This window comes from Salvelinus namaycush, chromosome 14 (genome assembly GCF_016432855.1).
Source record: "Salvelinus namaycush isolate Seneca chromosome 14, SaNama_1.0, whole genome shotgun sequence".
NCBI lineage: Eukaryota > Metazoa > Chordata > Actinopteri > Salmoniformes > Salmonidae > Salvelinus > Salvelinus namaycush.
In genome coordinates this window covers 27,403,251-27,421,767 of record NC_052320.1, presented here as the reverse complement: position 1 = coordinate 27,421,767, position 18,517 = coordinate 27,403,251, and the positions used below count along the sequence as shown (strand labels likewise).

At 46.1% G+C, this 18,517-nt stretch overlaps 1 protein-coding gene across 1 annotated transcript in view; it reads left to right on the top strand.

Annotated features, from left to right (window-relative positions):
• The window catches only part of klhdc8b (kelch domain containing 8B), a 151,429-nt gene that overhangs the window by 71,472 nt on the left and 61,440 nt on the right, over positions 1-18,517 (top strand). The window contains exons 2-3 of the mRNA XM_039007425.1: positions 2,891-3,055; positions 9,734-9,958. Of these exons, the coding sequence (XP_038863353.1) occupies positions 2,891-3,055; positions 9,734-9,958 (390 nt within the window). The remainder of the gene's footprint in view (positions 1-2,890; positions 3,056-9,733; positions 9,959-18,517) is intronic.

Below are 18,517 nucleotides of genomic sequence, written 5' to 3'. Positions count from 1 at the left end.
TTGAATGTGCTGAACACCCTGGCTAGATGTAACATGTTAATGAGTGGTGTGTGGGCGGGCCGGGGAGAGAGGGTTCTCTCCTCTGCATCTCAGATAATCTCAGATAATCACAGGTCTGTGTGTGTGTGAGAGGGGCTCTGCTCTGTTCCCTCTGAGAAGTGAGGGGCCATTATGACCTGTGATTTTAACAGGGAGCAGGCCACGGTGCTCACTGAGAGGAGGCCCTCCATACCAGGGCAGAGTGGCGCAGAGAGGGGGTGGGTGGAGCAGAGATGGGGTGAGTGGAGCAAAGATGGGGGTGAGTGGAGCAGAGATGGGGGTGAATGGAGCAGAGAGGGGGGTGAATGGAGCAGAGAGGGGGGTGAGTGTAGCAGAGATGGGGGTGAGTGGAGCAGAGAGGGGGGTGAGTGGTGCAGAGAGAAGGTGAGTGGAGTAGAGAGAAGGTGAGTGGTGCAGAGAGAAGGTGAGTGGTGCAGAGAGAAGGTGAGTGGAGCAGAGAGAAGGTGAGTGGTGCAGAGAGAAGGTGAGTGGTGCAGAGAGAAGGTGAGTGGTGCAGAGAGAAGGTGAGGGTGGACACAGATAGAAGGAGATGAGTAGGGAATAAAGGGATATTGTAGGAGACCTGGAAGAGGAGGCGGCAGTACAATCTCCAATGGTTTTGGAATTATTTTTGTAATCTGGTACTGTCAAATCAGTGATGGGCTTAATTAACAAGCAGGGATGCATTCAGATTGACTTCCTCAGCACTTATTCTTTGTCATCTCTCTGCCAGGCCTCTTCTCCACGTATCTCTCCTTTTTAGTTTGCTTTGCCAGTGTCTTTTCTCTCTTCTTTCTGGCTTATCCTCCTTCATGCTCTCCTCTCTCATTCTTCTCTCCCTCGTTTCTCTGTGTATGTGTGTGTGTGTGTGTTTGTCTGTGTGTGTGTTTGGCACTGAGTCATGTTCTGATCAGTAAGCAGGTCAAAACCTCTGTCAGACTCTGTGCAGCAGGCTACAGGGACACAGGGGTATCTGTACATGATAGTTTTTGTATTCCGAGCTCTAGCTCTCTGTCTGAAAGTGTTCCAGTAAATCCTCCTGCTTCTCTGGATTAGTGCAATGCTGCGGTCGCAAATCTGACTGCTAATAGAGTGCTAACCCTCCTCTCCTCTCCCCAACCCTCCTCTCTTCTCCTCGCCTCTCCCCAACCCTCCTCTACTCTCCTCTCCTCTCCCCAACCCTCCTCTCCTCTCCCCAACACTCTTCTCCTCGCCTCTCCCCAACCCTGCTCTCCTCGCCTCTTGCCAACCCTCCTCTCCTCTCCCCATCCCAACCCTCCTCTCCCCAACCCTCCTCTCCTCTCCTCGCCTCTCCCCAACCCTCCTCTCCTCGCCTTTCCCCAACCCTCTCCTTTCCCCAACCCTCCTCGCCTCTCCCCAACCCTCCTCGCCACTCCCCAACCCTCCTCGCCTCGCCTCTCCCCAACCCTCCTCGCCTCGCCTCTCCCCAACCCTCCTCTCCTCGCCTCTCCCCAACCCTCCTCGCCTCTCCAACCCTCCTCTCCTCGCCTCTCCCCAACCCTCTTCTCCTCTCCTCGCCTCTCCCCAACCCTCCCTCTCCTCGCCTCTCCCCAACCCTCCTCACCTCTCCCCAACCCTCCTCTCCTCGCCTCTCCCCAACCCTCCTCTCCTCCCCTCACCTCTCCCCAACCCTCCTCTCCTCTCCTCACCTCTCCCCAACCCTGCTCTCCTCGCCTCTTGCCAACCCTCCTCTCCTCTCCTCTCCCCAACCCAACCCAACCCTCCTCTCCCCAACCCTCCTCTCCTCTCCTCACCTCTCGCCAACCCTCCTCTCCTCGCTTCTCCCCAACCCTCCTCTCCTCTCCTCTCCCCAACCCAACCCAACCCTCCTCTCCCCAACCCTCCTCTCCTCTCCTCGCTTCTCCCCAACCCTCCTCTCCTCTTTCCCCTTGACCTTTCCAACCCCTCCCTCTACTCTGCCTTCTAGCAATCCACCCATCTATCCATCCATATAGTAATCAATCCACCCATCTATCCATCCATATAGTAATCAATCCACCCATCTATCCATCCATATAGTAATCAATCCACCCATCTATCCATCCATATAGTAATCAATCCAGCCATCCATCCATCCATATAGTAATCAATCCAGCCATCTATCCATCCATATAGTAATCAATCCAGCCATCCATCCATCGTTCCATCTATTTCCAGACCCTGCAGGGAGTGATACATTGTATTACTCTCCTCGGTATCTGACAGGGATGTTCAGTGGCATTAAGGCAGACATCTGTTTGGGTTTGGCTCCATCTCTCGCTAGTCTCTTTTTCCCTCCCTTTTAATCTGGCTGGCAACCGCAGCGTTTCAGCAGGATGGCCATGTTTGCTTAGCTTGTGTTTTTCTTTCTCCAGTTCTTTTTTTTCTAATATTCTAATGTCACTGCAGCAGAGATATTTACATTTGTCCTTGAAACTTCAGGCAGGGTTATCTGTATTTTTAAATCAGGCCCATGGATTGTGTTTACATGTGAATCATTACTTTAAAAAGAGATGCAGAGGATCATAACACACATCATAATCAAGAATAGGGGCACAGCATGACAGCAAGGTTAGTGTCAGAGACCAAAGTGCATTTTTGTTTGGTTGGTTGAGTTGGTTCTTTACTTTTATTCTTTTAACTCTCTGGATAGTGGAATTGTGAACTGATGAAATTACGCCCACTCTTTAGTTCAACATGGGAAATATTTAACTCTCTCCCTTTATCTATCCCCATCTCTCCTTCTCACACTCCCTCCCTCTCTCCCCCTTCCTTCTCCCCCTCCCTCTCTCCCCCTTCCCTCCCTCTCTCCCCCCTCTATCTCTCCCTCCCTCTCTCTCTCCTCTGTCAGATGGGAAGGTATATGCGCTGGGAGGGATGGCAGCTGACACGACGCCCCAGGCTCTGGTGAGGGTTTATGAGCCGGAGAAGGACCAATGGCAGCCCCTGACCTCTATGCCCACGCCCCGCTATGGAGCCGCCTCCTTCCTGAGAGGCAACAAGATCTACGTGCTGGGTAGGCCACTCCCCCATCTCCCCACACCCCCATCCCTTCCCCTTCTGTCCAGTCACATCCCAGGGGAATGGCAGTATCATCGCCTCTGACCACTCAGAAGACAGCATGCAGAGAGAGGTCAAAAGAGAGGTTAGGCAGGTGGACCACAGTTAGATTGTTGGCCTGTAGTTAAATGGCAGCCTGCGGGACATGTTTCAGAACATAGTGTCCTCCATGCCAAACAGGCTCAAGCACCGGCCAACACTGGCCCCTCTCTCTCTCCCCCAACTGTGTGTCACTCTGGTCAGATCTGACCTACAGTACGGCCACACACTCCACATGTACATGCTGTTGTACCACACACACATTTAAATATGCACATTTCTAATTGACCATGAGGATCAGAGGAACCTGTGCTGAATAGGAGAGCAACACTCTCTCACACATACAAACACACACACAGACACACACACACTCTTGCTCAGACGTCTGGGAAGGGTCGGGCCCATCGGCCTCTCATGCTCTACAGAACTTTCTGAGTCTTGACTCACTCTGTGAGAGTTCCAAAAACAGGCAGGGAGTAAGGGACAGACATAAAGAAAACAGGCAGGGAGTGAGGGACAGACAGAAAGAAAACAGGCAGGGAGTGAGGGACAGACAGAAAGAAAACAGGCAGGGAGTGAGGGACAGACAGAAAGAAAACAGGCAGGGGAGTGAGGGACAGACAGAAAGAAAACAGGCAGGGAGTGAGGGACAGACAGAAAGAAAACAGGCAGGGAGTGAGGGACAGACAGAAAGAAAACAGGCAGGGAGTGAGGGACAGACAGAAAGAAAACAGGCAGGGAGTGAGGGACAGACAGAAAGAAAACAGACAGGGAGTGAGGGACAGACAGAAAGAAAACAGACAGGGAGTGAGGGACAGACAGAAAGAAAACAGGCAGGGAGTGAGGGACAGACAGAAAGAAAACAGACAGGGAGTGAGGGACAGACAGAAAGAAAACAGACAGGGAGTGAGGGACAGACAGAAAGAAAACAGGCAGGGAGTGAGGGACAGACAGAAAGAAAACAGGCAGGGAGTGAGGGACAGACATAAAGAAAACAGACAGGGAGTGATGGAAAGCTGTAGATCTGTTCTCTGAGTCTCTGAGCAAACATGATTGATCTGATTTCAAATAGGTCATGAGAACAGATTAAACAGATAGGTAATTATTCACATTCATTCACTGGTACCAGCACTGCAGCTGTGGACAACAGTCCTAGTTTTAGAATACTTTTTAACGTGTAGGAGTAGAGACATCTACATGTATGTCTGTGTAGGAGGGAAAACATTTTAAACTTCTTATGAATATTCATAAGTGATCTCCATTCCCAGCAAAAGAGTATAACCACATTCTCCTCTCCATGGCTGGTACATCTATCTGGTGTTACTGTGTTACTGCCTGTCTGTCTGTCTGGCTCTCTGGTATATCTATCTGGTGTTACTGTGTTACTGCCTGTCTGTCTGTCTGGCTGGCTGGTACATCTATCTGATGTTACTGTGTTACTGCCTGTCTGTCTGGCTGGATGGTACATATATCTGGTGTTACTGTGTTACTGCCTGTCTGTCTGGCTGGCTGGTTGGTACATCTATCTGGTGTTACTGTGTTACTGCCTGTCTGTCTGGCTGGCTGGATGGTACATCTATCTGGTGTTACTGTGTTACTGCCTGTCTGGCTGGCTGGCTGGCTGGTACATCTTCTGGTGTTATTGTGTTACTGTGTTACTGCCTGCTTGTCTGCCTGTCTGTCTGGTATATCTATCTGCTATTACTACCTGTCTGTCTGGCTGGTACATCTATCTGGTGTTACTGTGTTACCGCCTGCTTGTCTGTCTGTCTCTCTGTCTGTCTGTCTGTCTGGCTGGCTGGTATATCTATCTGGTGTTACTGTCTGTCTGTCTGTCTGTCTGTCTGTCTGTCTGTCTGTCTGTCTGTCTGTCTGTCTGTCTGTCTGTCTGTCTGTCTGTCTGGTATATCTATCTGGTATTACTGCCCGTCTGTCTGTCTGGTTGGTACATCTATCTGGTGTTACTGTGTTACTGCCTGCTTGTCTGTCTGTCTGTCTGGCTGGCTGGCTGGCTGGTATATCTATCTGGTGTTACTGTGTTACTGCCTGCTTGTCTGTGTCTGTCTGTCTGTCTCTCTGTCTGTCTGACTGGTATATCTATCTGGTGTTACTGCCTGTCTGTCTGGTACATCTTTCTTGTGTTACTGTCTGTCTGTCTGTCTGGTATATCTATCTGGTATTACTGCCCGTCTGTCTGTCTGTCTGGTACATCTATCTGGTGTTACTGTGTTACTGCCTGCCTGTCTGTCTGTCTGGTACATCTATCTGGTGTTACTGTGTTACTGTGTTACTGCCTGCCTGCCTGCCTGCCCGTCCGTCCGTCCGTCCGTCCGTCCGTCCGTCCGTCCGTCCGTCCGTCCGTCCGTCCGTCCGTCCGTCCGTCCTTCCTTCCTTCCTTCCTTCCTTCCTTCCTTCCTTCCTTCCTTCCTTCCTTCCTTCCTTCCTTCCTTCCTTCCTTCCTTCCTTCCTTCCTTCCTTTCTTTCTGGCTAGTACGTCTGTCCTTTCTGGCTAGTACGTCTATCTGGTGTTACTGTTTGGCTGTGTGTCTGGTACATCTATCTGGTGTTACTGTGTTTCTGTCTGTCTCTGTCTGTCTGTCTGTCTGTCTGTCTGTCTGTCTGTCTGTCTGTCTGTCTGTCTGTCTGTCTGTCTGTCTGTCTGTCTGTCTGTCTGTCTGTCTGTCTGTCTGTCTGTCTGTCTCTTTCTTTCTTTCTTTCTTTCTTTCTTTCTTTCTTTCTTTCTTTCTTTCTTTCTTTCTTTCTTTCTTTCTTTCTTGCTGGTACGTCTAGCTGGTGTTACTGTTTGGCTGGCTGGCTGGTACCTCTATCTGGTGTTACTGTGTTACTGCCTGCTGGAATCCAGTCTCTAGACACAGATGAATGGCCGCTGCTTGCTAGCTAGCAGGCTTATGATGCAGATTCATATTACAGGGAACAATGAGGGCGGAGGGGAATTATTTGATTCATGTTGTTTATCAGTCTATCAGTGGCTGCAGTCCAAACACTTAAAAAACACACCCTATCCCCTCTGCCCTCAAATTAAGTGGACATTTCTGATGAAGTATCAATACGTCTGACGAGTTGACACTTGAGAGGGAGGAAAGAATGATTTTTAAATGGACCACCCTTGGCTGGAAATTCGTCACTCGTTCATCCCAAGATGTTTGTGTATTCAGCTTGTGGGTGCTTTATATGCGCTAACAAAGAAACAAAGAACAATCTTCTGAAACTCGTCAATCTATTCTTGTTCTGAGAAATGAAGGCTATTCCATGTGAGAAATTGCCAAGAAATTGAAGATCTCGTACAACGCTGTGTACTACTCCCTTCACAGAACAGCGCAAACTGTCTCTAACCAGAATAGAAAGAGGAGTGGAAGGCCCCGGTGTACAACTGAGCAAGAGGATAAGTACATTAGAGTGTCAAGTTTGAGAAACAGACGCCTCAAAAGTTCTCAACTGGCAGATAGATATACCCGCAAAACACCAGTCTCAATGTCAATAGTGAAGAGGCAACTCCGGGATGCTGGCCTTCTGGGCAGATTTGTAAAGAAAAAGCCATATCTCAGACTGGCCAATAAAAAGAAAAGATTAAGATGGGCAAAAGAACACAGACACAGGACAGAGGAACTCTGCCTAGAAGAATGCTATTCATTGACTACAGCTCAGCGTTCAACACCATAGTGCCCTCAAAGCTCATCAATAAGCTAATGAACCTGGGACTAAACACCTCTCTCTGCAACTGGATCCTGGACTTCCTGACGGGCCGCCCCCAGGTAGTAAGGGTGGGTAACAACACATCCGCATGCGGATCCTCAACCCAGGAGCCCCTCAGGGGTGCGTGCTCAGTCCCGTCCTGTACTTCCTGTTCACTCATGACTGTACGGCCAGGCTCGACTCCAACACCATCATTAAGTGGGCACGACAAAACCTATTCCCCCTCAGGAGACTGAAAAGATTTGGCATGGGTCCTCAGATCCTCAAAAGGTTCTACAGCTGCACCATCAAGAGTATCCTGACTGGTTGCATCACTGCCTGGTATGACAACTGCTCGGCCTCCGACCGCAAGGCACTACAGAGCGTAGTGCGAACGGCCCAGGACATCCCAAAGGCCAAGCTTCCTGACATTCAGAAAAGCCCTAAAAATTGTCAAAGACTCCAGCCACCCTAGTCATAGACTGTTCTCTCTGCTACCACACGGCAAGCGGTACCGGAGCACCAAGTCTAGGCCCAAGAGGCTTCTAAACAGCTTCTACCCCCAAGCCATAAGACTCCTGAACATCTAATAAAATGGCTACCCAGACTATTTGCATTGCCCCCCCCCTTTACACCACTGCTTCTCTCTGTTGTCATCTATGCATAGTCACTTTAATAACTCCACCTACATGTACATACTACCTCAAATAACCGGTGCCCCCACACATTGACTCTGTATCGGTACCCCACTGTATATAGTCTCGCTATTGTTATTTCACTGCTGCTCTTTAATTACTTGTTACTTTTATCTCTTATTCTTATCTGTATTTTTTTAAACTGCATTGTTTGTTAGGGGCTCGTAAGTAAGCATTTCACCTTAAGGTCTACGCTGGTTGCATTCAGCATTTCACTGTAAGGTCTACACCTGTTGTATTCGACGCATGTGACTAATAAGATTTGATTTGAGGGTAAGTGGACGAGGTTCTTCCCATCAATTTCACCCTACTGAAGTGTGGGAGAAGGATCCTGTGTTCACAATGTATAGTGTACTCTAGCTACATGTTGATGCCCTTTTCATGTATATAGTACCCTTTTCAGTGCACTCCATAAACTCAATGATTTAATGTGAAACAAACACGTTACTGTACAAGCAAAATAAGATTGGTGCTGAAATTGTAGTATGAGAGCTAACCTTATATGGGTTGAACTGTCATAAAGTGGCATTGGTTTCTAGAATGATTTTGCTTGCATATGGGACTGTGTTTCAGGCTGCCAGACTGTTAGTTCTCACCCGGCCCAGTGTGTATAAGGTTCAGTTCAATATGGCGGTCTGTCATCAAAGCTGTCTGAGTGGGTGTGTATGTGAATACTGCCCATCTTGACTGTGAGATGCTTTTCGGAGCCCCTCCATACACTCTCTCTGAGAACATCTTGTACATAAGCTGCTACTCTGAGTGGTGTACAGCCCGGAATGTGTAGCTATTCTTTGCTCCTATCTTGTCTTTTATTCTCTCTCTCTGTCTACTGATGGAGGACCGCAGGGCTGCCAGACAGGGCTGCCAGACAGGGCTGCCAGACAGTGCTGGCTGGCGTGGGGTAACAGGCTCAGCCTGCAGAGCAGACCCATACTTTTGGACTGCAGTGTGACAACCAGGGATCTGAACTGAAGACGTGTAGTAAATGGGACATTTTCCACAGAGCATTTCCCAGACTCCCATGTTTCAGCTTCCTGAGTAGGAGAGGGGCCGGGGCTGTTCATTAGCCTTATGCTAATCACATTGTTATACTATTACAATATAACAACCACACCCCTGTACAATATAGTACATGCACCTACTGTAAATCGATTAAATGTTTACAATTAGAAAAATGAAGCAGTGCCCTCATCTAATGTCGCTCTACTCTGTGTTATGTATAATTGAACAGGCACAAACACTTTTCTTGGCTCATTGGACTACAGTAGGATGTGTCTGTTTACTCCCTTTGATTTGTTTTCTTTGGATGAATAATAATGTCGTATCTAACTGAATACACAGACCGTGACATGTGATGTCCATGAATAAAACCAGATGAATATTACCTGAAGTACGCCATGTCAGGCTTTGTGTCTGTGTCAGCAATCAGTGTGGGATCACAGTGGGAATACTGTCGGCAGGTCCAGGCTGATCAAACCTCTGACACTGACATGCTGTAGTGCAAACTGTCTACTCAAACACGGATAGAAACTTTAGCCCAAGTCCAATAGGATCCAAACCTTGCAGGTCCAAAAGCATAGCAGAGTGACTGACACAGTGTATGATCTTCACTACACACACTGCCAGCCAGACCCAAAGTGGAATACTCATCACTACACACACTGCCAGCCAGACCCAAAGTGGAATACTCATCACTACACACACTGCCAGCCAGACCCAAAGTGGAATACTCATCACTACACACACTGCCAGCCAGACCCAAAGTGGAATACTCATCACTACACACACTGCCAGCCAGACCCAAAGTGGAATACTCATCACTACACACACTGCGAGCCAGACCCAAAGTGGAATACTCATCACTACACACACTGCCAGCCAGACCCAAAGTGGAATACTCATCACTACACACACTCTCTTTCTCTTATATTTGAGAACACATCCCAAGATATTTGGCTGCTCCGATCAGATATGGAATCAGCTAATGAAGGTTAACCATTTCCTACCATCCATTTAGTGCCAACGTTTTTTCTTTTTATTTAGTTATTATTATTCATTTTTTATAACTGTTTCTCCCTCGCTCTCACATCTCGTCCCTCCCACCTATTCTGACCCTTCATCTCTCTCCTCTCTCATTCCTTCTCTCTCATGCCCTGCTGCCCACTCCTTCTGACCCTCTCTCCTTTCTCTCCACTCCTCCCTGGCAGGTGGGCGTCAGGGCAAGCTTCCTGTCACAGCCTTCGAGGCCTTTGACCTGGAAATGAAGAGTTGGACGCGTTACCCCTGCATCCCCAGCCGCCGGGCCTTCGCCTGCTGTGCTGCCACCGAGCGGGGCTTCTTCAGCCTGGGAGGGCTCCAGCAGCCTGGCCCCCACAACTTCTACTCCAGACCACACTTCGTCAGCACAGTGGAGGAGTACGACCCAGAACAGGGTGAGTCAATTCAGAGTTTACACAGACACATACTTACAGGGGCTCCAGTCACAGAATTAAAGAAAACAATATATATTGTTAATTTCTAATGTATCTTGTCTTGGGGCTCCAGTACTCTAGTTCAATCAGCCAGACTTGCAAGATGAACTTATTTGGCTCAGCATGTTGTCACGCCCTATACAGTTGAAGTCGGAAGTTTGCATACACTTAGGTTGGAGTCATTAAAACTCGTTTTTCAACCACTCCACAAATTTCTTGTTAACCAACTATAGCTTTGGCAAGTCATTTTTGACAAGTCATTTTTCCAACAATTGTTTACAGACAGATTATTTCACTTATAATTCACTGTATCACAATTCCAGTGGGTCAGAAGTTTAACATACACTAAGTTGACTGTGCCTTTAAACAGCTTGGGAAATTCCAGAAAATGATGTCATGGTTTTAGAAGCTTCTGATAGGCTAATTGACATAATTTGAGTCAATTGGAGGTGTACCTGTGGATGTATTTCAAGAACTACCTTCAAACTCAGTGCCTCTTTGCTTGACATCATGGGAATATCAAAAGAAATCAGCCAAGACCTCAGAAAAAAAATTATAGACCTTCACAAGTCTGGTTCATTCCAAATGCCTGAAGGTGCTAGGTTCATCTGTACAAGCAATAGTACGCAAGTATAAACACCATGGGACCACACAGCCGTCATACCACTCAGGAAGGAGACGCGTTCTGTCTCCTAGAGATGAATGTACTTTGGTGCGAAGAGTGCTAATCAATCCCAGAACAACAGCAAAGGACTTTGTGAAGATGCTGGAGGAAACAGGTACAAAAGTATCTATATCCACAGTAAAACGAGTCCTACATCAACATAACCTGAAAGGCCGCTCAGCAAGGAAGAAGCCACTGCTCCAAAACCGCCATAAAAAAGCGAGACTACGGTTTGCAACTGCACATGGGGACAAAGGGGCAACTGCACATGGGGACAAAGGTTCGAGGTTTGCAAGCCGAAGAACACCATCCCAACCGTGAAGCACGGGGATGGCAGCATCATGTTGTGGGGGTGCTTTGCTGCAGGAGGGACTGGTGCACTTCACAAAATAGATGGCATCATGGGGGTGGAAAAGTATGTGGATATACTGAAGCAGCATCTCAAGACATCAGTCAGGAAGTTAAAGCTTGGTCGCAAATGGGTCTTCCAAATGGACAATGACCCCAAGCATACTTCTAAAGTTGTGGTAAAATGGCTTAAGGACAACAAAGTCAAGGTATTGGAGTGGCCATCACACAGCCCTGACCTCAGTCCTATATAAAATTTATGGGCAGAACTAAAAAAGCGTGTGCGAAGAAAGGAGGCCTACAAACCTAACTCAGTTACACCAGCTCTGTCAGGAGGAATGGGCCAAAATTCACCCAACTTATTGTGGGAAGCTTGTGGAAGGCTACCCAAAATGTTTGACCCAAGTTAAACAATTGAAAGGCAATGCTACCAAATACTAATTGAGTGTATGCAAACTTCTTACCCACTGGGAATGTGATGAAATAAATAAAAGCTGAAATAAATCATTCTCTCTACTATTATTCTGACATTTCACATTCTTAAAATAAAGTGGTGATCCTAACTGACCTATGACAGGGAATTTTGAAAAACTGAGTTTAAATGTATTTGGCTAAAGTGTATGTACTTCCGACTTCAACTGTATATGCTACCCATACATCCGTAATATCAACCTCAGTCATATAAACTCAACTCAACCCTTATCTACTGTTACACACTCAACTTACTCTCCTAACACATCCACCAAGAAAACACTTCTGTATCTTTCCACTACTTTTGAAAGCATATCCCTGCTTGAGGCCAGGCAAGGTGGGTTGGGGTGTTACTGAGTCACAGAGCCATCGAATAGGGTCTTGATCACACATGTTTTCCTACTACAGCAGCTTACTGGTACACTGAGACAGATATTCCAGAACTGTGCTGTGTATGATTCACCTTCCACTTCTGGATTAAGCCCAGCGTGTGTGTGTGTCTGTGTCTGTGTGCGTGTGCGAGGGGAATCTTATTCTCTGTCCATATTAACATTTTATATTATACTCCCTGCTGTGCATTTCCGGTCCTGATATAAGGCATACTGTATAACCTTTGCAGTTTCTGAAATTAAAAGCCAGATGGGTTTAGTTTAATTTGGCTTTTGAAGATATGGATTTATTCTGAAGAACAAAGCATCCCAAGGTTTTCACGGTGAAAAGGTGACCTCCTGTGTGTGTGTGTCATCCCGTGTGTGTCCTTTATGGCTGAGCGATTTTGTGGTTAGCTCTGTCTCCCTCTCAATTCCTTTCCATTCATTGCATCCCTGCTAGGACCCAGGGGTAAACTCAAGGCATGGTGGCCAGGCAATCGCCTCAGACAGATAATAGAATAGCAGCACAAAAAGAGGCCCAGTCAACGAAGTGCATTTATATTCAATCTCCCTCTGCCTCGTAGGATAGTCATGAAATTCCATCTTAGAAGTGTCTGTTCCGATGCAGTGAATAGTAGAAAGAGAAAATTGTTGTAAAGAAATAAACTGGTGGATTTTTAAACGCTTCCTACTGGTGTCAATGCACAGTGTTCTGCCATTGTTACACATTTCATGGAGTTTCTCTTTTGTAGGGGAATGCATGAAGATATAGTCTGGCTAACACCTAACTCAAAGTCCTCCTGACTTCAGAGTCTGGAAAGGCTGTTTTGATGTTGTCGGTATGATGCATGGATAATGAAGGGGGCTGTGCTTTTACTGGTTGGTTCTCCTTTGTGTCTTTCTCACACAAACACCCACATGGACAGCCACACACAGCCCTGAGAGCTGCCCCCTTCCATTATAACTGTTGGATTTTCAAATCGCTCAGAAATTGAGCGGATGCATTGATTGGTTCTCTCAAAAGTTACTTTTGAGAGAACCAATCAATACAACTTTTGAGAGAACCAATCAATGCGTCCGCTCGATTTCTGAGCGAATACTGCATTTACAATAGCCTCCTGTCCAGACCAGTGTGTCTCAGCTCTCCCTGCGCTGTGAGTCACGTGAGTTGCGTCAGCCAGGCTATGAAAGATAGGCCTGTCGTGAAGAAAATTCCATTGTACTGTGCTGCAATGTAATATATTTGAGTCTAATACATTAGGGCTGATTACATGAAGCAGGAGGGTTATGCAGGTTGTAACCGGTTCATTTTTACATCCTCAAATGTTTTAATCAAGACAATTTGCATGTAAATGTCCCATCATGAAAATGAATGGCTGCACAAGGCAGAACAGCATGTCCAGTTAATGGAACATAGTGTGCCCCCTCTGTGTGGGTTGTGTGCGTGTGCGTGTGTGTAAGAGAGCTGGAGAGAGAGCGAGGTGGCCATAATTCCATTATCACCTCACCTATTACTGTGCAGCCTGGAGATAATACAGTATGTTTTATGTACAGTATGTTTTATATACTGTATGTTTTATGTACAGTTTGTTTTATGTACAGTAATCACCATCACACAGTTTACAGGCCATATCCTCAATTACACATCTCTTATCTGCCCATTTACAACTGTGTATCACTGAGCTGAGGAAACCTGTGGGTGTGTTGGTGGGTGACAGCATGTGTGACTATGAGCCTAATAGGGTGTCTGTGCAGAAGAAGGGACAGACAGAGGGACTAGTCCCACCACTCTGGCTCTTACCATACACCTTCTTGACTACACAGTGTTTACCTCAATCAATACTGGCTATCGACCATGTGCTTAAACTGAGTATTCATGTCTTTATGATTTCACTGTTGAACGGAATATTTGACTTACTCTTTCAGTTGAAATTACTTTTGGAGAAAACCTTTTAGTTTCCATCAAACCGAACCATGAATTGAAGGCAGGGACGTGTGAGATGCCACTCAGCAATATGAAGGAGCAGCCATGCCTGGGAAACATGCCACTCAGCCATACGAAGGAGCAGCCATGCCTGGGAAACATGCCACTCAGCCATACGAAGGAGCAGCCATCCCTGAGAAACATGCCACTCAGCCATACGAAGGAGCAGCCATGCCTGGGAAACATGCCACTCAGCCATACGAAGGAGCAGCCATGCCTGGGAAACATGCTACTCAGCCATACAAAGGAGCAGCCATGCCTGAGAAACATGTCACTTAGCCATACGAAGGAACAGCCATGCCTGGGAAACATGCCACTCAGCCATACGAAGGAGCAGCCATGCCTGGGAAACATGCTACTCAGCCATACAAAGGAGCAGTCATGCCTGGGAAACATTCCACTTAGCCGCATGAAGGAGCCTGGGAAACATGCCACTTAGCCATATGAAGGAGCAGCCATGCCTGGGAAACATGCCACTCAGCCATATGAAGGGGATCCAATTGACCCGGTGCTCTATAGCTATTATTATGCATGCATTTGAATTCCCATCCCAGTCTCACGTTAAGTACTGCACATCTGCTTAATGTTAATAGAGAGATTAAAGTAGATGTCACACGTCAAAATTTTGATTGATGACCCTATGTGAACCTATGTGACCGCTATGTGAACCCTATGTCCTGATGACGTGTACATGTCCCAAGGGCTGCCGGTCAGGCCAGCCTGGTGGTTAGGTGGGGGCTGGTTGGGTGAGTAAGGGTCCAGTTGTCAGGTCAACCGGTAATGATTTATGACCCAAGCCTGATTGGGGGCTGGCTGGTTGAGTAAGGGTCCAGTTGTCAGGTCAACCGGTAATGATTTATGACCCAAGCCTGATTTATGACCCTATGTAATGATTTATGACCCAATGGCGTGTAGAAGGGTGCATGCCAATATTTGGGTTTCAGGTCAGGACAACGTGGTGGTTAGGGGGGTAGGGTTGGGGGTAAGTAAGTGACCAGGTGTCAGGTCAACCTGTTACTGTTTCTCACGGTTTGGGGTGGTTAATGCCCCTTATAAAGCGCCTGAACAATACCTGTTTAAGACTGTACATGATAACCCCCCCTGAATATTAAACAAAAATGACACCTATGCCAATTTTAGGGATGTTATGCTCGGCTTGTCATGAACCCAGTGACCAAAGCCTTGAAAAAGTTCTGTGTGAAGCTCCAGAATGTTTTAAAGGATTTTTGGGTACGAGTGAGGGCCACATGTCTTACATATTCCACCCGGAGGATTCTACGGTAAAGATATTCACAGACAGTGGACCCAAACCCCTTTATCCGGCAAAACCTGGGAGTTTTCCCCCGGCTCTGGGGATGAGAGAATGGCTAAACATCAGGCTGGCTCTTTGTAAAATTGAACAGGTCCTGAGTGGTACAAATGTGCCAGGATATGCGTTGGAAGAACAGGTCTGCGGCCGCAGTGATCTCAAGGCTCTAAGAATTGCTTCAATGGACTATAGCCCTGACAACAAAGTGACAATTTTAGCCTGTGACCTTTATGATAAGTCTAATGCTACAAAGTCTGTCAATTCTCCTGTAGCTTCCAGAGCACGCAAACATGTAAACTTTTTTATTCCTGTGTTTAGTTTTAAATGGGTGGATTATCCAATTTTCATAACACTTATGAATAAGCTGGACATTCTCTTCCAAAATGGTGAACAGTTACAGCGCTGGGCGAGGCTTTCCTTGAGACAGAGTCAAGACCAAAAGGCCCGACGTCGGATCTACCCCTGGAGTGAAAACTTACCAAGTGTTGATGAACCTTGCAAGAGATCCCGGCATTTTGATGGCCAACTGGACACTGATAATGGGGGATGGTTGCATCAGATCCCTGGATCTGTAAGAAAGGCTGCGTAAAAGACCTTAATAATGTAAGGCTATAAAATGTATGTACTAAATATTTTGAATGAAATAAATGGTTTTAAAAGCAGAATCTCACCACGTCATGAACTCGTTAGTTTGTTCACTCTTAGCCCAGTCTGTCCCTGAGAAAAAAACTTGCTGAAAAAGCCATGTGCGCGCGTATGTGTGTGAGGGAGTTTTCTGTAGTGGCTGTGTGTGTGTGTGTTTCAAAAACAGAAAAAGGGGGCGGGGTGTTTGTTAAAAAAATACCCTTGCATCTGCGCTCAAGGCTCTCTCTCTCTCTCTCTCTCTCTCTCTCTCTATGCCTGGTGGGTCGTTTGAAACCAAGGTTTACACTATCCTGCAAAACAGATGCCTACCCCCTCAAAAATAATATTGTGTCTTAAGCCTCCTAAACACAAAGTCCTTTCAAAAACTATTTTTTAGGTGGGTTAAAAAATCATTCATCCCAGCGATGTCGAGACCACCCCACCCCTGCATCGAGGTGCTAGCACCCCGGAGATTTTAGAATATCCAAAAGGATCCTAATGTTTAGACACCCCCAATACCATGTGTTTGAAATGTGTCAAATATATCTTGGGAGGGGTATAGCCCGAAAAAACGACAAACCCCAGATGCTCTGTAAAAAGCATTCAATGCTTTCTCTAGGTCGGGGGGTACAAAAGCTAGGCAAAACAGGTCCCCTGTTAGACCCGTTTTAGCGCCGCTACAAATTTACCCTACAGCATCCCCCAGGAATAGTTAACGGACTGAAGCGTTAAAAAGATAATCTGGGAAAACAGTCTAATGGATCTATCGGAAGGTGAGTTCTTGAAATAAATATATATTTATATTAGATTTGGTTGTTGTGGGGAATTGTTTGAAAAGCGTGGTATGTTATAGAAATATTAAACAATCATTAGGACCAGTATGCTTACCGTATAACAAGTCAATATTAGCTAAAGTGATTATAGCTTTAATATTGTCGAATGTTTTATAGATTCTGAAGCATTCACGCAGATACTCCGAGGTATAACTGAGCTCGAACCATCCATAGGGGCTCCGGAACAAATTGCAGACATCCAAACGCCGACCCTGAATTGTAAACGTAAGTAAGCTCCAAGAATTCCGTAAAAATATTTATACCTTAAAAACCAAAAGTGTCGGCATCTTATATTAAAAGTTATTTTATGTGTTTACAGCGGACATACAGCCTAGAAGGTTAAACGAGGCCCTATGGAGCCTGAACGGTTTCTGCGAAGCATATGACTACGAGACAATTCTGCCCTACTCCCAGGATGTATTTACACACAAGCCGCGAACAGAGACTTTAAAAGGCAGGTCAACTCCCCTGGGCCAGGACCCCGGTGCGCCCCATATTTCTAAACATCAACGGACAATCAGTGCCCAGATCCACAGTTCCGCTTCACCCGAACAATTCTACGTGGCCAGTATTCACGAGACAGCGTTCCAAGGACAAGGTATGAATCAATTATATATTATTATTTATATCGATATATTATTATTTTAATATTTATATATTTTTTATTTATTTTTATGCCTGAATATGTTAAAACAAGGCCTTATATTGTTTTTTTTTTTTTTCAGGCTCACCATCTACCGAACCTGCAGATGCTGTAATACAGGTTGACCAAAGACATGTTCCCGAGTTCTCAGAGCTTCTTCAGAACAGCCCTCGTCAAAAAAGCCGAGGTATTTAATTAATGTATTGTTAATATATAGGCTTATATCTGAAATGTATTTGACATTTTTAGCTAACATATTTTAGGGTTAATAACCTATTTTTGTATGTATTATTTTTATTTCAGACTCCTCCCCGGCTTATAAAGACAACGAAGAAGCTACCCATAGAGAACCCGAGGAGGCGCCAAAGACACCAGTCAAGAAAACAGGGAAACCTGATGATTTCAAAGATTTAAATGAAATTTCTGAGGTAGACGATTTGATGTTCTGTGAAGCTGCCAACCTTCTTGAATCGGCCAATTCTGTGGGGGCAACAGCCGATTCTGAAATAGACCAAGCCCTTTTTTTCAAAGCTTTTACCCTGGGTTTAAAATCACGAAAGGCTCTACTACAGAGGCGCATGTGTATTCTACTAGAGCAGCAATACAATCAGGATGTGTCATTCTGGCGTAGCGAGCTACCCCGTATGTTAAAAAACATTAGGGTTAAAACAAGCAAATACCGCCGTTAAAAAACACACATGTAAACACCCACACATCCTTAATTAGACAAATGGCGCCCCCTATAGACCTAAGCGAGACAATTGAAAGCCTCTTAGCCCTGATCCCTACAGAGCTCCAAGATATAATTAACCATATGAATGATTCGGGGGTAATTGACATAATGACTATAGATGAAAATCTATTATCACAGATTCCCGCCGAACTCATAGACCTTATTAACCGTATGAATGAGTCTGGGCCTTCCGATGAAAACATGTTATCACAGATTCCCGAAACAATCATATCTCTAATTACCCAGCTGAACGCGAACCCTAGGTTTAATTCGGCCCCACAGACACCTCTAAGACAGCCTTTAACACCCTTGTCCGAAGAGTCTGAAACCCAATACGATGTTTTTGAACAGTTGGACAAATGTCTAGCAAATCTGGAGGGGGAAGGTCTTGAGCGCAGTGTACAGAACGAGAGCCCTAGGTTTAATTCGACACCCCAGACACCTATAAACCATCCTTTAACACCCTTGTCCGAAGAGTCTGAAACCCAATACGATGTTTTTGAACAGTTGGACAATTGTCTAGCAAATCTGGAGGGGGAA